Source organism: Glycine soja, chromosome 2 (genome assembly GCF_004193775.1).
Source record: "Glycine soja cultivar W05 chromosome 2, ASM419377v2, whole genome shotgun sequence".
In the NCBI taxonomy this organism is placed as follows: domain Eukaryota; kingdom Viridiplantae; phylum Streptophyta; class Magnoliopsida; order Fabales; family Fabaceae; genus Glycine; species Glycine soja.
Window position 1 is genome coordinate 20,765,432 of NC_041003.1, and position 23,709 is coordinate 20,789,140.

The 23,709-nt window shown below is 34.4% G+C and overlaps 1 protein-coding gene across 1 annotated transcript; it reads right to left on the reverse strand.

Moving 5' to 3' along the window:
* Positions 1-9,338: 9,338 nt before the first annotated feature.
* Positions 9,339-23,045, reverse strand: LOC114373610. The gene is made up of 10 exons (XM_028331111.1): positions 22,905-23,045; positions 22,751-22,818; positions 22,553-22,647; positions 22,373-22,457; positions 22,139-22,266; positions 21,970-22,060; positions 21,867-21,893; positions 11,170-11,293; positions 10,915-11,085; positions 9,339-9,371 (listed from the first exon to the last, which is right to left on the reverse strand). Exons 1-10 carry the CDS (start codon positions 23,043-23,045, stop codon positions 9,339-9,341), a joined length of 963 nt encoding a protein of 320 aa, XP_028186912.1.
* Positions 23,046-23,709: the final 664 nt, after the last annotated feature.

Consider the following 23,709-nt stretch of genomic DNA (forward strand, 5'->3'; position numbering starts at 1 on the left):
AATCTCTTGAAAAACACTTTTTAACATGCATTACTTGGCCAAACCTTTTGCTATATCAATTAGGAATTTCCTTCCTAATGTACTAGTGATCATCTTGATGTTGTGGCTTGTATTCTTGAATCATTTGCATCATTTGCTTTTCTTCATCATGATCATCATCAAAACACCAAAGGCATTTGCATCTACAGTGCCCTTAGCATTGATTGGGTGATTTCATAGGTCCAGATATGTTTCCTTGGCGCGCGGCGTCTTTTGCATGTTTGCTAGTGTAATGGTGGAGTGAAGTGGAGGTCAAATTTTGAGTGGCGGTCACAGGCTAGGAAATTTATGATCACTGATTCATAAATCTGCAATTCTGTCCTCAGTCTTGTTAGGCCATCAGCAAAGAAAAGTTTTCCCTTGTGTTGCCTGACTTGAATTTCGTAGGTGGCCCCATCATATTTAAACTCAACAATTTCTGGATAATTTGGTTGCCATTGCCGTTAATAAAAACCTGGTATTTCTATGGCATCCTGAAGGGGAAAAAGTGTTTTAAAAAGGAAAAACAATATGAAAAGAAGCAAAAGAAAAAGTATGGAAAGGAAGAATTTGATTTTACTTTGTCACAATGGAACGCAGCTTTAAATTGCAATATTAATGGCTGCCTGATAGCAGGGAATCTCAACTGCAGTGCAATGAAAAAAAAGTGGAGTTAGCATTTAAAGAACATGTATATTGACCAATTTAATTGTCTGCAGCTCTAAATTGGGGTGTTGCTGCAATGTAATAGTAATTGGATTTAAGAGTTCTAAATTAGGATAATCAAAATAACATAAGAGAAGATGCATATAATATAACACCTAAGAAATTGAATCCAAGACATGAAATAAGCAATACAGAACATGTGTAATTCATGCAGACTAACGAAAGTAAAAGATCAAACCATGGGTCAATGGATTGAAGCATGGATTAAATGGAAGAAAGTTTGAAAAGGTAGAATCAGCATCATAAAAAGAACATAACAGATGATGTATATAACTGAACAACTCAGAAGCTTAATATAATACTTGGAAATAATGGTAATAGGACGCTACAAAATTTAATAGGCACTTAAAAAGTTTTAACTTAATGTTCTTTCTGTTTTGTTTAGGCTAGAGCATAATCGAACAGGATACTGATAGGCTGTTTTTGCGTACATGCATGATTCAAATGTTATTCTAGATGACATGCTACCTAGGGTCCATTGACAGTGGCAATATAGTAGCATCAGTTTAAATTATTGGATAATTTTCACCACTCGTTAGCAATGAAGAAAACTAAATTAATATTTAAAGAATTTAATAGTGTTGGTGGTGTTAAAGAACACTTATTTCTTACTATCTATTTAACAATAGAATATCAGAACCACTGGAACAGGTTTTTGAATTAGTATCAACAAAATGTCAAAATAGAACATGCATTGCCATAAAAAGACAACATGAATGCAAAAAGTGTGAGGGGCAAAAATGTGGATTTAAACATTGCTGATATCTAAATAGTAAGGTAGATGATAATGTAGTATGTAAGAAACCTAAGACAATGGGTGCAAATAAATGAAGTAGAAGCTGGGAAAAATGAATTAAGGGTTTGGCACATGAAAGAAGGTAGAGTGAGACAATCATGGATTCAAAGCTAGAATTGTTCAATATGTCTGTCCTAGATTGCAATTGCAAAAGTCACAAATACAGATGGCAAGATGTTGAATTTTGGTTCAGGATATCAATGAAAAATCTAAGCAAAGGCAAGGAAAAAATCACGAAATGAATAGACATGCAGTGAGGTATTGGGTTTAGACTTACCTTGCTTGAGGCAGTTGATGAAGCGGAACTCATGGTGCTAGTTGCTTTGAGAGAATGATTTGCTTAGAATTGAAGTGGAGGTGGTAGAAAAAGGAACAATGGTTTAATGATGTGAGGTAGTGGGTGATGGAAGGGTCATTGCTTTTTGGTGGTTGTAACTGGCGGCAAGTTAAGTGGTTTAGGAACTGTGGAGCATTGAATGTTACATGCAAAGATTGGACGTGAATGAGCAGAATAATGAGTATGAAGGTCTGTGGTGGTGGAGGCAGGTGAAGAGGTATTTTTATTGTTGAATATAACAAAGATTTTGACACAATTTTTTTATTGTTATAAATATAATTTCCATTATCAAATGAATGACATGTCTAATGCTGAAATCGATAATGATTTGGCAGAGATAATATTTTCCAAGGGCAATTGATTATCTAACAAAAGAGAAATGGTTCTACTAAAAGAATAATAATAAGTGTATTATCCTAGGAAAAGAGCCAGAATAACATATAGAGTTCATTTGCTGAATGGTAGTATTTAAATTGAGATAAGCATTTTAGTTTTCTTTCGTGCAATTCATGAAAGAAATGGTTAATTTGGAGTTCATGAAAAGGGATGGAAATTTAAAATGCAGCAAATAAGAAAATGCACTTCATAACAGAAGAGTGGTTATTTGAAGTTGATGAATTATAGATTGGCTCATTTGATGATGTTTTAACTGTATATCAGAGATCATATGAGTAAGAAGCAAATACAGTTGTGCATAGAATTAAATTTGGAATTGCAAATAAATTGGATTTATCTTTTAATATTTGTAAAGACCTCTTTGAAAACCACATTCGTGGTTGAAGTCATTTTTTTTTGTTCTGATCATGTATTAAAATTCGAAGTCCTTTCTTTGACTTGACCCTTGATAATGCAACATATAATTGGCCATGTGAAAAAACTGGTTTTGGCAAGTAAAGTCCAACTGAAGATATGGATTGTCCTTGGGATTTATTAATTGTCATTGCATAAGAAAGCATTATTGGAAATTGTCTCCTCAATAGCTTAAAAGGCCATGGTAACTGTGAAGGCGACATAGACATTCGTGGGATATAAACATTGTCGCAACCTACCCTTCGGCGGGAGGGCGACGCGTGACTCGCGGGATGCGTGTTCCACGAAAGGAATACGCGCGGAGTCGCCACCAACGTTTATTTGAGGAAAACGTCGGAAAAACCGGAAAAGACGCGATCTACGAACTTTTAAGTGAAAGGTTCGGGAGTTGTATTTACGCACGGGGAAGGTATTAGCACCCCACACGTCCGCCCCAAGGGACGGCAGCCTTTAATCGAATGTGCAAACATGACTTTGATTTTTTATGTTCCCTTTTTATGTCTCTATATCCTTTATACCCTTTTTATATTTTCTCTTTTTGTGGTCGACAAGGGTGTTTCCCTTTGCTCCTACGTATTCCTCAATTTGGGATGAGAAAATCAGACCTACGTAGTTCTTTTTTATCAAGTGATTCTTTTTTACTTTAAGAGGTGATCATTTTAAGGCGTTGGACCTTAAAAATGATCCATTTTACTTAGTGAGAAAATGAAATGACAAACTTCAAAAGCCTATTTTTATGGACGAGCTTGACTAGGCGAATTGATTTTAGCCTTTAGTTTCACTTTAGTTATTAATCAATTCGATTAAGAATGAGAAATCCCAAAGAGAAAACGTCCGATTGATTTTCCGCTTTATTTTACTAAAAGATGTCTTTTTGATTATTATATTAGTTTTTACCCTTTTTTGATTTCCAACGTGGTTACGGCACGACCGAACGGTCGGAATTTATTTTAACCGAAGTTAATGGATAATACAATTCAAACGTTCGGTGGAAATTTATTTTATTTTTAAGTTAAGCGAGAAATGACTTAAGTAAAATGGCTTAAGCACGTCAACAGGGGGTATAAAAAGTAAACAAAACGAGAATAAAAATGCACGAAACACAATGTGGACCACTACGGGTACATAGAATGAATCGAAAAGCTTGGTTCGAGGTACTTACCCGTTGAAGATCGAAGAGCGATGAAGAACGAATGAAGAACGTCGAAGAACGGTTGAAACCTTTGCGAAATTCTTCACGGAAAACGTTACGGAAACGTTTCGGAAGCGCCTCGGCTTAGATTTTCTTCACGGAAACGATTTTTCCAAGCAAATTCGAAAGAGAGAGAAGTGCCAAAGGGGCTGAACCCTTTTCTTCTTCACTTCCTCCCCTATTTATAGCAAAATAGGGGAGGTGGTTGCCGCCTAGCTCGCCCAGGCGAGCCAGGTTGCTTCCTCCAGAAGCAACAGCCTTCTGGAGGAATATTCTGGAGGGCCCAAGTGGGCCTGGGTGCTATTTGCACCCCCATTTTTACTAAGTACACCCCCTCTGCTTTTTTTGGTGATTCTTTTTTCGTAAATTTACGGAAACTTACGAATTTTGTAACGATACTCGTTTTCTTTCCGTAATGTTACGGAACCTTGCGGATTACATAATCATCCCCTTTTTGACTTACGGAATGTTACGGAACCTCACTTAATTATGCAACGATGCTTCCATTTGATTTCCGGTGTGTCACGGAAACTTACGAATTGTGCATCAATATTTTTTTGGTTTTTCGGCATGTCCTGGAATTTCACAAATTGCCTAATGATGGGTACCAAGCACCTCACAAGGACCAAAGAAAGGTCGCATGTCATCAAGCAAAGGTCCCCGGACGAAATTAGGGTATGACAAACATGATCTCCGATATTTGTCCTAGAAATTATGTCAGCTACAATAACATGTTTTGCTAGTCTTGTGACAATTAACCTAGTACCGTTACACAACCCTTGAGTTTGGTCTAAGTTCCTTAATAGCATTATAGGTGTTCCAATTTTGAGTTTGAGACAATGATTGGGTAAGCCAGATGTTGTCAATGAATTAAGAAATTCAGTTGTGAGTGAGCGGAAATGACAACTTTCAATGGTTTCGGATTTGTCAACTGAATCACAGCTTAGATAGCTAATTGAGTTCCTTGATGGATATTGCAAGTTGAGTCTTCAAAAACTGGAACTGGAATTTTGAATTTTGAATGTGCAGTTCTACCTCTAGGCAATAACAGAGAAGCTATGCCGCTAGAGGCAACCATAATTACAATTTTATTGTCAGCTCTTAGTGAACTTGCAAGTGTTTTCCAAATGTATGTTTTTCCTGTACCTCCATATCCATAGAGAAAAAATATACCACCTTCATCTTTATTAACAGCTTCAACAATCTAGTTGTAAATTGATGTTTGTTCATCTGGAATTATCGATATGTGGTGTTAGATTTAAAGAAAAATGAATCGAGTTGAAGTACTAATTTCTAGATGAGAAAAGCTAAGAAGGAAATGGACATAATAATTTTTAGAGGGGTAAATTGCTTTGTAGTTAATGTACCTGTCATCTGAGAAAATAGATGTTCAAACTCTGATCTAAGTTCTTGATTGTTGTAATTGAGTTCAGCTAATATAAGGCTATTGTCTAGATAGGTTGGACAATTCACATCTTCTGGATATGGCATTGAAGGATAGTCTCTAAGCGATCTTTGATTTGCTTGCAACAGTTCTTCAATTTCAAGCAAGACCAGATTTTGAAGAGTCCTATCATCAAGTTGTAATGCTAATACACAAAAGGGAAAAAAGTCAAATTATGTGTCGCATCAATATTCATTTGTGTCATGGGAAATTAGCACTAACCTAGACTTGCTGATGATTTTTTATAATTATAGACAATGTCATCAGCCATCCAATGCCAAGTTTGGTCCCAAACTTGTTCAGGTTTGTTCATTGTTGCAGTTAAAAGTAACAACACAAATAGCTTTCTTATATAATGTGCTGAACCCCAGTCTTTTGCTTCTTTGATTGCCTAATGAATTCTTTATCATCTTGCAAAAATCTCATAGCAAAACATGCTTCTTTAAATGTGGGATACTGAACATTATCAACTGTTCTTAAATCCTCAAATGAGGTAGGTCCTTTACAAACAGTAAGCATCATTCTCAAGTAAAATAATTAGCCTGTAATTGGTGGGACCCATAGTAATCTACCAATGGTGTAGCCTTTCTTCCTAAGGTGCCAACATCTTTTCTTCTTATTGTATAGAAACTTAGAAACAAATTCTGCATAAGTAAGATTTCTTCCTTCAACAGAATTTTGGTTGGTGTTCATCCATGAAATAAACTTTGAATCAGAGATACTTGGCTTAGACAATACATCATCAATATCATCATGGTCTTCGTAGAGAACACTATGTTGGCCTGGAAGATGGAAGTGCAATCTTTCAACAGCAGGTTTTCTGCCATGTATTGGAAACCCAAAGATTCTCCAAGTAGATTCACAGGGACATATGTATCTGTTAGGAAGATAGATGTAGCTGTTAAAACAATGATGGTCAGATAAATTAGAGATTAATTTTTAATAATACCTGCAATCTAGATATTCTTTGATCTCATCATAATGAGTGCTACCATTGTGAGTTTAATCATTATCTTCATGAATCAAAACAACAGTTACTCTATCATATCCCTTGTTGATGTACTTAAATAAATATTTGATATAAGTGCTTTGGTTACACCATTCAATATTGATATGTGCTTGGTATTTTCTGAGCAATCTTCGATTGTAAGGTACAATATACCTGTTATCAATTATAACACCATTTTTCTCAATTGTGTGACCATTGTTTCTTTTATGGTAGACCGGAAAACCATCAGCATCTAAAATAGTATGCGGCTGGAACATTTTGGGATAGAAACGACTGCACTTGCCTTCTTTCATGCATGGAGATCCAAGGTTTGAAGTTCCACATGGGCCATGAACCATATGGTTTTTTTACTAATGAATGCAGTTCTGGATCATCTTGCTGTGAAGGTATCTCTGCTGATATAATTTGATCAATTTCATCCGAGGATGGGTATTTGTTATCAGGATGTAAAAAAAGCAACAAATGGACATGAGGCAGCCCTCGTTTTTTAAATTCTATTGTATACATATCTACAATTTATTAGTAAGACGGTTAATAGACAACAATTAAAGTTATTAGATATGGTTGTGTGCTTAATATTGACAGTGCAAAATAACAATCTCACACATAATATAAATTCACCAAACTTAGAATCAACTTACATGCAATAACTTTCCCTAGCATCTGATTCTTTGTCAGGTCCATAAGCATTTGTTCATACTTTAGTTTGAAGACCCTGGAGATTATGTCTGGTCTATCTATTGCTTTCAGATTCAACGAATTCAGCAATCTATGGATTTCAGGCCAGTTTGGATTGCAGGTTAAAGTAATAAATAGATTTGGGAAGCCCACATGGCTACATATGGTCATACCATCAAAATAAAGTTGATCCATATAGCGGGGACTGCCAACAAAGGTTGAAGGCAAAATAACTCTTTTACCTTTATTTAGGCCTTTCGTGCTTCCATCATCCAATGACTGTTGTAAGCTGCAAAACTTGTCAACTCGAAGTTTTTTTAGGTTGTTTTTGATGTAAGAAAGCCTTTCTGATTCAACCATAATATACCCCTCAACAACAAATTGTTGAAATAGTCTCCTAGAATTCAACAAAGTTTTTGACTCATTTGATCTGCATTGTAGCCTGTAAGAAAACCACTCCCTCATTGTAAGATGATTTCTTTTCCTTTTCTTACCATCTAGTGCATTGCTATGTAGGATATCAGGTCTATATCCATCTTCCCCGTAAGGAAATAGGAGAGGGTATTGTAGAGCTAGATAGCTAGAATGTAATTCATGGATCCTTTGTAATTGTCCATGCAGAGTTTCAATAATAATATCTCTTTTTGAATATGCACCAAAATCGCCTACTATTAGCGCTGCAACTTCTGGAACAGTAGGTACATTATATGTACGACCATCTTTTTCACGATTAGCAATCAATTTCAACTTGATATTATCCACTTGACCATCTTGCAATCTATCTCTCGCCATCCTGAAAGTTTTTGCATGCACGTTGTATTCATCCAGCATCTCACTAAGTTGTGAAACAATGTGCCCTTGAATTTGATTATGTGGACTGCTGAGCAAAGTAGACAATTATATATATGATGATTGCAAGATTAGCAATGCAGAATAAACAATTGAAATCTGTTTAAATGTAACATTCTTCATGGATGTTGTGCATTTATAATAATAACAATGAAAGAGTAATTACCTTATTGCATTAATCCTATTCTGCACTTCATTTTCTGTGTCAAAGATATACAATTGTGCAAATTTAGGTTCTTTCCCAGGCATTGGTAACATGCTACCTATTCTATGACATGGTTGACCTTGAATTTTTATTGTAGGAGGTCCTCTTGAATGATTAATTGATTTGTCGAACTTAATACCAGTAGAAGTAAAGGCAAACATCATGTTATATGTCCTTATGTTCTGTTGGTAATTTTTACTATCAGATGTATCATGATCATACAAAAGTTGGTAGAGATATTTAGGTGGATTTTGTAACAATGGAAGTTCAACTTTGCTACCTCCACAACATAAACTGAATCTTGGATTTATAGTTCTTTCACGTTTTGAGATTCTTTCATCATACCACATATTTGCATTACAGTGGCTCCATGTATGAGTTGGCCACCAAGATCAGAATACCCTGAAATTGTTTAATGACATATGGCAAAATGATGTTGGCTATTGAAAATGTTTTAGGAAAACATGTAAATTGGAACACGATAAACAAAAGCAGTTATGTACAATGCAAGGTATTCGAGGCTAAGCTAATAACATAGTGTTTATGAATATTAATTGTTACCTTCTCTATTAATTGCAGGCTCATTAGCTGAGGACATATAGTTTTGATTTTCAGGTGAAGAAACTGAAGCAGAGCCTATGAAAATTGCATTTAGATCAGATTATAGCATTATAATCTTGAGAATTAATTTGATAAAGTAGATTTTGATTGGTACCTTGTGTTGATTCAGAACTCTCATCCTCTGATGAATCACGAATATTAGCTAAAAAAGTGAATTAAATCGAAGTTTAGTGGAATCTATTTAATGTGGAATGGATTCCCATAATATTGAATGCAGCTTACAGCTTGGTTGTCTTTGTGTGAAAAAAAATGTGGATATTGTATTATTAAATCAATAAACAAATTACAATTATTAACTGTAATTTGGAAGATAATATTTTGAATTGCTTACAATCAATATTCTGAGCCTGATCATTAACTTTGTGCTGCCTGGTACCTTTTTTCTTTATCCTGGTTTGTGCTGTATCACTATGATTTCCATGTTGATGGTTATCCATGTTCTTGATGCTTGTTGTTAATCTTGACTGAGTTATAAAATTTTTAGTGATTTCTTGTTGGAATGTTACAATATATGGTAAATTAAAATTCCAGAAGTCCATGGACATGCACAAAAGAAATGCTATTCCCACTCAGACCAAGACATAACTTGAGTTGTTAACTAAAATGATCAATGTTGACAGCTGGTTAAATGGACCATACTTTCATAAAAATGATTAGACATGCATGTATAGCCATGGTTTTGGCGGCTGCATTAAAACTTGAAAAGTAAGTAATAAACAGTAAGCATAAGGAAAAATACTAAAATTATGAATGTTGATCGCTAATTAAATGCACAAAAATGATTAGACATGCATTTATAGCCATTGTTATACCTATGCTTTGGCGGCATCGATAAGAAATATGATATGGAAAATGTTATGGATGGAAGAAGTAGGATGTCAACCTAAGGAGAAATTGTTTTTTTACTTGTGTTATTAATCGTACATCATATTGAGAGATATGATGAAAGATGGAGTAAATTTATAAAATATCCGATTCTGCATTTGTCAAAGTTAGATCAAGGCAAAAATGCCATCTAAAATAATAAATGATGCTAAACGATGATTGATAATAAATAAACAATTTATTAGATATCATTGATGATCCAAGATCATGTTTCTCAAAACTTGAAAGCTGATACTTTTGTCTTGGCGTGTATATTCTGTTGTTAGAAAATTAATCAGATATGAATGCTAGTTTAGTTGTCATGGTGATCGATATTTCGTTATAATTATTTCTAACATTTTAGTTTGTTTCCTGTGAATACTTTGTGCTGAGACAATTAAGGATGTACACCTTAAAATCAGATGCTTTAATGGCCCTCTAAAACTTTGATTGAAATTTAAGTTATCATCATTGTGAAGAACATGTTTTCTGAATTTTCTGTCTAGCAATCTGTGATTTGTATTTCCAAATCTTACTTGTTCTATCTCTCACGATATATTTGAATTCATAACATTTGCATAGGTATTGTATGAACTTTGAGAATTTGTGGAGTTTCTTAAAACATGCCTTTATAACCATTAATATAACCATGCTTTGTCGATATTTATTTTAACAATTGAACAAATAAGGATTTTGAAATATAGTGCAATAGTTAAGGTGACATCGCATAAACTACAGAACTAAAATCCCAAAATACTTGGATACAAAATAAGATTCAAATTTTAACAAAAGTTGTGATCAAAGTTTTAAAGAAACACCACGACAACAGAATTAAAGGTAGGAGCCAATTTACAATATACAAATAGCAGGGCAAAAAAAATTGTTCAGCACAACTTGCAAGCAACCAAATGCACTAAATTGTGCCATATTTTTTTAATTTGTTGGATGAAAGCTGTGCATGTGAAATTTGAGAGGTCCCTGCTTCATCATCACAATCTTGAAATGCCTGCCGCTTTGTAGGTGTCAACGGGAGCCCAAGCAGTGGATCATGGTTTGCTGTCACAGACACGGATTGTTGGATAAAACAAATAACAATGAATAAGTTGAATACTAAGTTGAAAGTCATGAAGTGTCAAAATGGAAGAGTTGCAAGAAAGATCATATTAAAAAATGAGAGTGATGATCAATACTCATAGATTCATGTTGGGTAGAATGATTGGAATCAGAGACTGGGATATTGATTTTTCAAGATGTCTGAATAAGACATACATTGATGGTAACACAACCCATGCAAAAGAAATAAGTATGAATAGAATACATAGTTATGACAATAGTTAATGTCAAATAACTTGCATTGAACAGTACCTCAGCATCAGCTAGCATATCCATCACAACATTTATTAAGCTTGAGTCAGTTGAACACTTCAAAACAGCAGAATTCCTGAACTTGGGTTGCACCTTTATCTTAAAAGCAAGTTCATAACCCAACAGCTTATCAAGTGCTTGGGGTGAAGCATTTAAATCAACATCACCATCCTTGTGCAAAGAGAATAATTGTATCACACAAACAAAAAATAACATATCAAAGATAAAGAGTTACTTTTGAATCCAAAAACGTACTTCAATTTTAAGCTTATTAACTGCATCAGCTGATTGACCAATTAATTCACTGCATTCACGGTCCCAAAGCAGGAATTTTGTGCTTTCATCTTCGTGGTTGATCATCATCTCAAGCCTATACATGCTACCATATGTACCAACAGTGTAATTGTGCCAAAAGTTACACAAACAATTTCCTGTGTGAACACAACATACACATCAAATGCTAAAAAAACATCAGATGGTTGGGGGTAAAGAATTAAAATCTGTAAGATGATTATTTCAGAGATGGTGTTAATCTCAACAATAGTCTTTGCCTCAGCCTTTCCAAAGAATGATTCCTTAGATGATAATTGGATAGTGTTAGACAAGTGGCCTCAGATATCTTAAGAAGGGGGGGTTGAATTAAGATATTCCAAACTATTTCCCTTAATTAAAAATCTATTTCACTTTTTAACCAAGTTATGAATTCCCTTAATGACAATCTTCTTAAATATTAATTCAAATGAAACAATTTGAATATGAATATAAAGCAATAATAAATAAAGGAGATTAAGGGAAGAGAAAATGCAAACTCAGTTTTTATACTGGTTCGGCCACACCCTTGTGCCTACGTCCAGTCCCCAAGCAACCCGCTTGAGAGTTCCACTATCTTGTAAATTCCTTTTACAAGTTCTAAACACACAAGGACAATCCTTCCTTTGTGTTTAGAATTCCTTTACAACAAGAGACTTACAGTCTCTTAATCCCTTAGAGAATGAGAAGAAGAAGAACAACAAATCTCTCTAGAAAGAGATGGATTTTACAGATTGAGCACTCAAATAATTCCTTAATGAATTGCAATTGAATTGGCCAAGGAATTCTTAAGAGGATAAAATGAATTTGCTCTTTGAGAGGATAAACACTTTGTTGTTCTTAAAATCTCTTAGCAATTTCGTGTTTAAGTCACATATATATATAGACCATTGATGGTCATTAATAAAGCCTTTGAAAAGTTGTGACTCTTGAAATTATTTTTCTGAAAATCCTTTCTGGTAATCGATTACAGTAATTGTGTAATCGATTACAGCTTTTAAAATTTGAATTAAAACGTTTACTAACTGCTGGTAATCGATTACCCAAATTGTGTAATCGATTACACAGTCTAAAATTTTGAATTCAAATTTTTGTAGCTGTTATAAAACGTATTTGGCCACTGGTAATCGATTACATCATCTGGTAATCGATTACCAGAGAGTAAAACCTTTGAGAAACACTTGTTTTTTAATTTAAATCACTTGGCCAAACCTTTGCTAATTCAATTAGGAATTCCCTTCCTAATATTCTAGTGATCATCTTGATGTTGTGACTTGTAATCTTGAAGTATTGTCTTGAATTTTAATCTTGAAAAGCCCATTTGCATCAATTGCAACACATCATCATGATCATCATCAAAACATCAAAGCCAATTGCATCTACAATCTCCCCCTTTTTGATGATGACAATACAATACCTGAAATCAAGATTCAAGCAAGCAACAAACAATTGTATATAGACAAAATGTGCATGCGTTTACTCCCCCTATATTTCGGAATTCATGATCACTTGATTTCTAAGTTTGTTAAGCTTTTTCTACAACCTTTTCTCCCCCTTTGGCAACATCAAAAAGCCAAAGAACTCGGAAATCAACACAGATATGACAAAAGAGTAGAAAAATATATAAACATCAGAGTATAAAACACAAGAAGCCAAACTCACAAAGAAGAAATAATCAAACCAGAATTCAAATAACTGAAAATGTCAACAACCACAAAACATCCAAGACTGAAATTTAAAAACCACAAGATAAATAAGTAAAGTACTTAGCATAATAATGTAAATTCTAAGAAACTAAAAGCCAAAATACACGGCTTATAAAAGATAAATAATCAGAAACTAATATCTAAGAAGACGGAGGTGGTGGTGGAAGATCGAAACTCTGACGAATGTATCCGACATCCTCTTCAAGCTGTGTAAGACGAATGTCCATACTGGCAAAACGTGAATCCAACGAGTCGAAGCGGTCACCAACATAAGAACGAAGACCCCATAATTCGGAGAGGACTTCATTCATGAGTGCAGAATCTTGAGGAGGAGGTGAGGGAGTACGTTCATCTTGAGGAGGGAGTGCATCCTTCTTCAGCCATTGTCCATTCCGATCTTTACGATACCCAAAGGAGGTCACTGCACCAGCACCAATTGCAAAGGAACGCTTGACTTGAACAAAGGGTTCATCATCAAGCGGAATTTGAAAATGATGCAAAAACAGAGTAATCAAATGTTGATAAGGAAGAGGTGCATTGGCCCGTAATGCCTTATGCATTCGGTACCGAACCAAATGGGCCCAGTCGATCTGACGACCGGTAAGAAAAGCCCACATAAGAATCAAATCCTCCTCAGAGGCTTGTGCTAAATTTGAAGACCGAGGAAGCAAAATTCTAACAATGATATAATGCATGATGCGATTATCAAAAGTTAATGACCCGGCCAACAATCTACGGTCATTTCAGCTTGATCATTGCAGACCATGCGACGAGCATCATGACTCGAATAATCAAATTTCCAGTCATCAACAATGGTGCCCTCAAAAGGTGCACCTTGACTGGGTAAATGAGTCAAAGAAAAGAAAAGTGACTGATCAATGACCATAGAAGTACCATGCACCTCAGACATAATAATACCATCCTGAATTTTTAAACTGCAGTAGAAGACCTTTACAAGTTCAGGATAATATGGCAATTTTAATGACATGAAATCAACAAGACCAAAATTTTGAAACACTTGATAGCAATCAAACGTTTCATCATTAAAGAACTCTATGTCTAGGTACTTAGGGTCTAAGATTATTCTAGAAGAAAACTGAGAAAGGTACCGTAGACGTTGATCATCGGATGAAAACAGTGTTGATGATCTTGGAGATGACAAAAAAGGAGGAATAGGTGCTGTGGGTGCTCCGGATGGGCCGTGACGGCGATGGGCAGCAGCGGTAGCGGTAGAGGATGATCCCTTTCTCTTCTTTGATGGCTCTGCCATTTTATGAAGTTTTTCTGGATTTTGATCGGTGGAAGTGAAAGAGGAGTGAAAAAGAGGAAGATTGGGCTTTACGGGACGTGATTTGGTGAAGAATTGAGTGAGAATCGAAGGTTTGAAGTTCTAGGTATGGAGGAAAACGTGGAGGATGCTTTGGCTACGCAGCAGCTCTGATTTCGTGAGTATTTATAGAAGATGACGCATTGTAATCGATTACAGGTATTGGTAATCGATTACAGGCCCAATAAGCCTTCTGGTAATCGATTACAGGATGTTGTAATCGATTACAGGCTGCCTGTTCATGTGTAATCGATTACATTGGATGGTAATCGATTACTAGAGCCTATCCTAGGCTAGTTTCTTAAGAGAATATCTATATTTGTGCTCAAATACATCCTATATGACTAATTTTCACTACTAATACACTAAATTCAATCATTCAATTATTATATACACAAGAAATCATAAATTCTATCATAAAAACAAGAATTTAAACAAGATCAAACAAAATCATCTACAATCAAAAGGTAAGAGTAAATCAACCAATCAATCAACCATTCAATCAACCAATCAATCCCTATTTTTCTAAATCTCTTACATCTAAGAGACCTAATTCTCTTCTAATAGAGAAGAACACTGCCTTGGGGAGAGGTTTAGTGAAAATATCAGCAAGTTGATTCTTAGTATCAACAAATTCTAATACACAATCTCCCTTTTGTGAATGTATGTATACATGATTTTGATGATGTCAAAGAAGAATCAAACAAGGCTGCTTCAAATGATAAGCATTTGCTTCAAGAATAATTCAAGAGTGCTTCAACAAGCAAAGCCATGTTTCAAGATTCATTAAAGACCAAGCCTTGTCTTAAAACAAAGTGCTTTCAAGACATTCAAGGCTCTGGTAATCGATTACCAGGAAGTGTAATCGATTACCAGAAGACAGGGTTGAGAAATAGCTGTTGAAAAATGTTTTGAATTTGAATTTTCAACATGTAATCGATTACCATATGTCTGTAATCGATTACCAGCAACGAAACTTTGGAAATTCAAATTCAAAAGTCATAACCCTTCAAATTATAACTGTGTAATCGATTACAAAAACATTGTAATCGATTACCAGTGGAAAGTTTTTAGAAAATCTGCCAACAGTCACATCTTTTCATTAGATTTGTGAATGGCCATCAAAGGCCTATAAATAGGTGACTTGGGCACAAATTTTATGAAGAGAGTTTTGCTTGGCAAAAGTGTCTTATCCTCTCAAAAGACAATGAGAGAGATTCCAAAAGAACTTCATTGTCAAATGCTCTCTCAAAAGAAATCCTTGATCAAACACTTGCAAAATCTATAAGGATTCTTACATGATCTTCATTGTAATATTCTTCTCTTGAAGAGAGAATTCTTCTTCCATTCTTCTTATTCAATGAGATTGGTTAAGAGACTGTGAGTCTCTTGTTGTAAAGAATCTGAACACAAGGGATGGGTTGTCCCTGTGTGGTTCAGACTTTGTAAAGGATTTTACAAAGATAGTGAAAATCTCAAGTGGGTTGCTTGAGTACTGGACGTAGGCACGGGTTGTGGCCGAACCAGTATAAAACTGTGTTTGCATTCTCTCTTCCCTTATCTTATTTATTTTGTTGCAATCAATTGTGTCTTGCATGTTTAAAGAACATTGTTAAATTGATTGTTGTTGTTTCTTCTGTATTCTAAGCCTATCCCTCTTAAGATTATTGAGGCCACAAGGTCCAACACCTTTAGGACATGATCTCTAAGAAGGTGGTGTCTAATCTCTATATGTTTAGTTCTAGAGTGTTGAACTGGGTTTTTGGATAGATTTATGGCACTAGTATTATCACACTTAATAGGTATGCGATCAAGAATGATGCCATAGTCAGATAATTGTTGCTTCATCCATAAAATCTGTGCACAACAACTACCGGCAGAGATATACTCCGCTTCAGCAGTAGATAAAGCAACACTGTTTTGTTTCTTACTATGCCATGAGACAAGAGCCGATCCAATAAATTGACAAGTTCCACTTGTACTTTTTCTATCAGTTTTAGATCCGGCAAAATCAGAATCAGAATATCCTATTAAGTTACATGTTGAATTCTTAGGATACCATAATCCTAAATTGATTGTTCCTAATAGATATCTCATGATTCTCTTTACTGCACTTAAATGTGATTGTTTGGGGTTGGATTGAAACCTAGCACACATGCATACACTAAACATAATATCAGGTCTACTAGCAGATAAATAAAGAAGAGATCTGATCATACCTCGATATTGTTTTATGTCTATAGACTGACTAGATTCATCTTTATCTAAGTAACAATTAGTGCTCATCGGTGTAGACATGTGTTTTGCACTATCCATCCCAAATCTTTTGATCAATTCCTTGCAGTATTTGGATTGATTGATGAATATACCTTCTTGAGTTTGCTTGATTTGTAATCCCAGAAAGTACTTTAGTTCTCCCATCATTGACATTTCAAATTCACTTTGCATATCAAGGGAAAACTCCTTGCACAATGAATCATTAGTAGATCCAAAAATTATATCATCAACATATATTTGAACCAACAAAATATCATTATGCTTTCTCTTTATGAACAATGTGGTATCCACTTTACCTCTGGAGAAATCTTTTTCTAGAAGAAAATTGCTTAATCGTTCATACCATGCCCTAGGGGCTTGTTTCAAACCATAAAGAGCCTTTTGTAATTTATAAACATGGTTTGGTTTATCAGGAATTTCAAAACCAGGGGGTTGTTCAACATATACCTCTTCTTGAATTAAGCCATTTAGAAAGGCACTCTTAACATCCATTTGATAAAGTTTAAAATTCATTATGGATGCATATGCCAATAGAATTCTAATGGCTTCTAATCTTGCAACAGGAGCATATGTTTCTTCATAGTATATTCCTTCTTCTTGATTATACCCTTTTGCTACTAACCTGGCTTTATTTCTAATAATTATATCATGTTCATCTAATTTATTTCTAAAAACCCATTTTGTTCCTATGATAGGATAATTTTCAGGTTTTTCTACTAATTTCCACACATTATTTCTTTCAAATTGGTTTAATTCTTCTTGCATGGCAATGATCCAATTATCATCTATTATGGCTTCTTTTATATTTTTAGGTTCAATCATGGATACAAAAGCCATATTATTGCATAAATCTTTAAGAGAGTGTCTAGTTGTTACCCCTTTTGAGATATCACCAATAATGTTGTCGAGGGGATGATCTCTTGAAGTTTTCCATTCTCTTGGAAGTGCATCATTGGATTTGACTTCTTCTGGAGGATCTTCATTGTTTCCTTTGTCATTTCCTTTGGAATCTTGTTCATGAATGTTCATATGTTCTAAATTGTTCATGAATGTTCATATGTTCTAAAGAATCTGCAATGTCATCTAGCATATTCTTTCTTGACAATATAGCATTAGATTCATCAAAGGTAACATGAATGGATTCCTCTATATTCATAGTTCTTTTATTATATATCCTATATGCTTTGCTTTGTAATGAATATCCAAGAAAAATGTCTTCATCAGATTTTGCATCGAATTTTCCTAGATTATCTTTACCATTATTAAGTACAAAGCACTTGCAACCAAAAACATGTAGATGAGAGATATTAGGTTTTCTACCATTAAATAACTCATATGGGGTTTTCTTTAAAATAGGTCTTATCAAGGCCCTATTCATGATGTAACATGCAGTATTGACAGCTTCAGCCCAAAAATACTTTGGAAGAGAAGTATCATTTAATAAAGTTCTTGCAATTTCTTCCAATGACCTATTTTTCCTCTCAACAACTCCATTTTGTTGAGGGGTTCTTGGTGCAGAAAAATTATGTTCAATACCATGTTCATCACAAAATAATTCAAAATCTTTATTTTCAAATTCACCCCCATGATCACTTCTAATGGATGCAATCTTGAGATTTTTCTTGTTTTGTATGACTTTAGCAAGTTTTCTAAATGCTTGGAATGAATCACTTTTATGTGTAATAAATAGTGTCCAAGTATATCTAGAGAAATCATCAACTATAACTAGAGCATAGTAATTTCCTCCAAAACTCATGGTTCTAGATGGACCAAATAGATCCATATGCAATAACTGTAATGGTCAAGTGGTTGAAACAACATTTTTAGGTTTGAATGAGACTCTTGTTTGTTTGCCCTTTTGACATGCATCGCATAGTTTATCTTTTTCAAATTTCAATTTAGGCAAACCAACTACTAAATCTTTTGAAATTAACTTATTTAAGTGATCCATGTTTATGTGAGCAATTCTTTTATGCCATAACCATGGATCATCATCTTTACTAAGAAAGCAATGATTGTTTTCTTGTTTTATGCTTAAGTCTATCATGTAAACATTATTGACTCTATGTCCTACATGCTTTATATTAATGTCATGCTTATGTTCTATAAGACATTTCTGAGAATCAAATGATACTAGATAGCCTTTGTCACATAGTTGACTAACGCTAAGCAGGCTGTGCTTAAGGCCTTCAACAAGTAGAACATTTTCAATGGAGTTTGAAGAATTTGTACCTATTTTACCCACTCCAAGAATTCTACCTTTGTTGTTGTCACCATATGTTACATGCCCGCTTTTCTTTGGAGATATATATGTAAAATTTGATGCATCTCCAGTCATATGTTTTGAGCATCCGCTATCTATGTACCACTTCTTTCTCAAAGATACCTGCATAATCAAGTTTTTGACTTAGGTACCCAAATTTTATTGGGTCCTTGCATGTTAGTATAAATTGAGGATCCTTTTGGGACCCATATCATTTTAATGTTATTGTAATTTTTCTTGAGGTAGCAAGTTGATATGCCATGTCCTCTTCTTCCACAGTAAAAACAAGTGATAGAATTAGAATTACATTTTTGTGTGGAAGTGGAAAATTTTTTATGAACCTTTTGTTGTTTTTCTGATTTATACCATAGTCCATTTTTATTAGACACATATCTTTGTTTACTTAATATAACATTTAAATTATTTCTACTATATGAAAATTTTGCAAGTGAATTTTTCAACTCTTTAATTTCTTTTACATATTTATCACAACAACTACAAGAATCTGTTATTTTCTTGTCATTAATAGTGGAGATATTAACTTTTTCATTTGTTTTAGAGATTGAGACTTCATTTCTAAGAAGATCTAATTCTTTGTTTAATTTCGAAACTTCATTTTCTAAATTTGAAATTGTTTTCTTTGATGATGAAACTAATTTTGCAAGTTTAATTGATTCTTTATGCAACTCAGCAAATGCATCTTGCAATTCATCAAAAGAAATAGATAAGTTGTTTGAAGATGTTACCTCTTCATCACTTTCGTAACTTTTGGCCATAAGGCAGAGATTTATCTCTTCATTTTCAGAATCTTCAGAGGATTCCAAATCATTTTCATCCCATGTGATGTATGCTTTCTTCAGTTTCTTTTCACTATGATTTTTCTTTTCAGATTTTTCCATCTTTTTCTTGAAGATGGGACAATCAACCCTCAGATGTCCAGGTTGATTGCATTCAAAGCATTTTAGAGTAGAGGATGAATTTTCTGTCCTTCTCTTTGATTTAAAATTTGGTCGCCTCTGATTTCCTCTTACTTTAAGAAACTTGTTGAATCTTTTTACAAAGAGACTTAGATCATCATCATCATCTGGATCATTATCCTGATCACTTTCTTCTTGAATTGAGGATGATGCTTTAAGAGCAATTCCTTTCTTTTTCTTGTCATTTTCTTCATTTTGGTGCAATCTCAATAGTTCCATCTCGTGTTCCTGCAACTTACCAAATAAAGTGGCAAGAGACATGTTAGAGAAATCTCTTGATTCAGAAATAGTCGTTACTTTGGGTTGCCATTCTCTACTTAAACATCTTAACACCTTGTTTATAAGATCCTCATTTTGAAATTCTTTGCCTAAGGCTGCTAGATGATTTACTATATGTGTAAATCTCTTTTGCATACTCTGAATATTTTCATTTGCATTCATTCTAAATAATTCATACTCATGAGTTAGTGCATTTATCCTAGATCTTTTAACATCTGTAGTCCCTTCATGTGTTAATCGAAGAGTGTCCCACATTTCCTTAGCACTCTTACAATTTAAAACCCTGAAATATTCATCCATTCCTAAGGCAGATGTTATTATGTTTTTGGCTTTTAAGTTGTATTGTACTCGTTTTCTATCCTCTTCAGACCATCTATCTCTAGGTTTTTCTATGGTTATGCTTTCACTTGATGAACTACCATCTATTGAAACTCTTTCTACTGTGGTGGGTATATAAGGCCCTATTTCTATGGCTTCCCAGATATTTAGATCTATTGCCTCGATAAAAATTTGCATTCGGGTTTTCCAGTAGTGGTAACCCTCTCCATTAAAGATTGGAGGTCTATTGATAGAATTCCCTTCCGGAAATAAGGAATTTGCTGAGGCCATCTTTTTCTTGAAGCTTCTAAACTTTATACAAGAATGAAGCTCTGATACCACTTGTTAGACAAGTGGCCTCAGATATCTTAAGAAGGGGGGGAGGTTGAATTAAGATATTCCAAACTATTTCCCTTAATTAAAAACCTATTTCACTTTTTAACCAAGTTATGAATTCCCTTAATGACAATCTTCTTAAATATTAATTCAAATGAAACAATTTGAATATGAATATAAAGCAATAATAAATAAAGGAGATTAAGGGAAGAGAAAATGCAAACTCAGTTTTTATACTGGTTCGGCCACACCCTTGTGCCTACGTCCAGTCCCCAAGCAACCCGCTTGAGAGTTCCACTATCTTGTAAATTCCTTTTACAAGTTCTAAACACACAAGGACAATCCTTCCTTTGTGTTTAGAATTCCTTTACAACAAGAGACTTACAGTCTCTTAATCCCTTAGAGAATGAGAAGAAGAAGAAGAACAAATCTCTCTAGAAAGAGATGGATTTTACAGATTGAGCACTCAAATAATTCCTTAATGAATTGCAATTGAATTGGCCAAGGAATTCTTAAGAGGATAAAATGAATTTTCTCTTTGAGAGGATAAACACTTTGTTGTTCTTAAAATCTCTTAGCAATTTCGTGTTTAAGTCACATATATATATAGACCATTGATGGTCATTAATAAAGCCTTTGAAAAGTTGTGACTCTTGAAATTATTTTTCTGAAAATCCTTTCTGGTAATCGATTACAGTAATTGTGTAATCGATTACAGCTTTTAAAATTTGAATTAAAACGTTTACTAACTGCTGGTAATCGATTACCAAAATTGTGTAATCGATTACACAGTCTAAAATTTTGAATTCAAATTTTTGTAGCTGTTATAAAACGTATTTGGCCACTGGTAATCGATTACATCATCTGGTAATCGATTACCAGAGAGTAAAACCTTTGAAAAACACTTGTTTTTTAATTTAAATCACTTGGCCAAACCTTTGCTAATTCAATTAGGAATTCCCTTCCTAATATTCTAGTGATCATCTTGATGTTGTGACTTGTAATCTTGAAGTATTGTCTTGAATTTTAATCTTGAAAAGCCCATTTGCATCAATTGCAACACATCATCATGATCATCATCAAAACATCAAAGCCAATTGCATCTACAGATAGAACCTGAAAGCTGTGTACTGCCTTCACCATGGGATTTAAAAACTCACCGGGCCTCAATGCCCAACTCTGCAAGCCTACAAATATAGAATCAACAACAAAAGTAAGACAAAAAATGATTAACACATATTACATAGTACATACAAAAAATACCGTTCATTGAATTCTTGAATCTCCATCACCGGTTGGTTAATAATTAACTTTGAAGCCTTGAAATAATTGCTGACCGATGGCGGATAAGATCCTAAATCATTTAAAAAACAGAACGATAACATGGAATAGCATAAACAGAAGAACCAATAAATTGAAGATAAGGATATACCCCGAGCTTCCTTTATTCTACCATGGGTCAATAGAACTGTAATTGGGCCATCACCTTCATAATCATCTAAGAACTTTAAAAACTGCAAGCAATAATCATCCCACAAAGTGCAAGATAGCAATTGCTGGCTATCAGAAACAAATAGTTATGAGACAATCAGTTAATAATAATGTAATCATACCCACAACTTGACAAAGCATATGACACAAATTGTTACCAAGTATCGAACTTTACCTCAAGTCCTTTAGTTTAAAGACTACCCTTCTACCTTTTCCTGAAACTTGGCGAAAGACAACCTCCTCCACAACACCAATAACATCTAAAGCAAGTAGGAAAATCAAGGAATGTTATTTTATTCCAAAAAGAGCAGAACTTTGAAAATAAACTCAATTGCAAAAATATAAGTTAACATACCAACCAATGGCCCAGGTTCAAACTGGCCAGCCACAACATCCGCAAATCTAGCAAACCTGTATTTTCTAAAAGGGACGTCGTCTAGAACACACTGCCTTACAACAGTAACCCCAATAAACACCAATTTAAATTGGTGATCACAGACTCTGTACTGACCGTTGTTTTTTAGCACTTTAAAATTGTGCATGACATAAGTACAATTTTCCTTCAAGTCCATCTTTTTTGACTTGTTGGTCTTGTTTACAAACAGCATGGATCTCATCACCCTGGATTGCGTTAAAGTTACAACACAATGGCCTGAACAATAAGTAATAAATCTACAAAAAAAAAAAAACACAAAATTGAAGCATACATCGGAGTCCACAAAAACCATCTCAGCTTGCTCAGATTTGTTAGGCGTGCCAATAAACCATAGATCAGTGATCCTCACACTAAGTTTAAGAGTTTCTTTTGAGTCATCGATGTTTTTTATCTTGTCTGGAGAACGTGCCATAATACTGGAAAAAAATGCAACAATGCCGATAATCTTGCAAGGAAGAAGTTAACAACAAAACAACCATGAAAAGAGAAACACGATAAGGTAAGAAAAAATCCAAAACCTCGTTCGACACAGAAAAATGAAAAGCTAAACATTACAGATTTGGTCAAGAGGAAGAAACCTATAATATTGTAGCTGCTCATGGTTATTTTGGCCGATTGATCTTGATAAGCTAACATGCAAATCAAAACCTCGTTCGACACAAAAAAATGAAAAGCTAACATGCATGTAAGAAAACACACATGAAAACAGCACCAGAACAGAACAACAGAAGTAGCACGAACAGACAAACACGATAAGCAAACATGCAAACCAAACATCCTCCAACAGAGGAAAATAAAAAAATAACATGCATGTAACAAATCAAACATGAAAACAACACCGAAACAAAAGCCAAAAAAGTGAAAAGGTAACATGCATGTAAGAAAAGAGAAGCCAAAAAACGATAAGCTAACATTCAATGTAAGAAAACATACATCAAAACAGCACGAAAGAGAACCCAAACCTGGTCTGTATGTGGAAAGATGAAAAACAAAAAACCCAAACTGAAGCATGACAGATGAAATGAAATGGAAGAGATTTTTAAAAAACCACGTAAAGAAGCAAACGACAGCACATG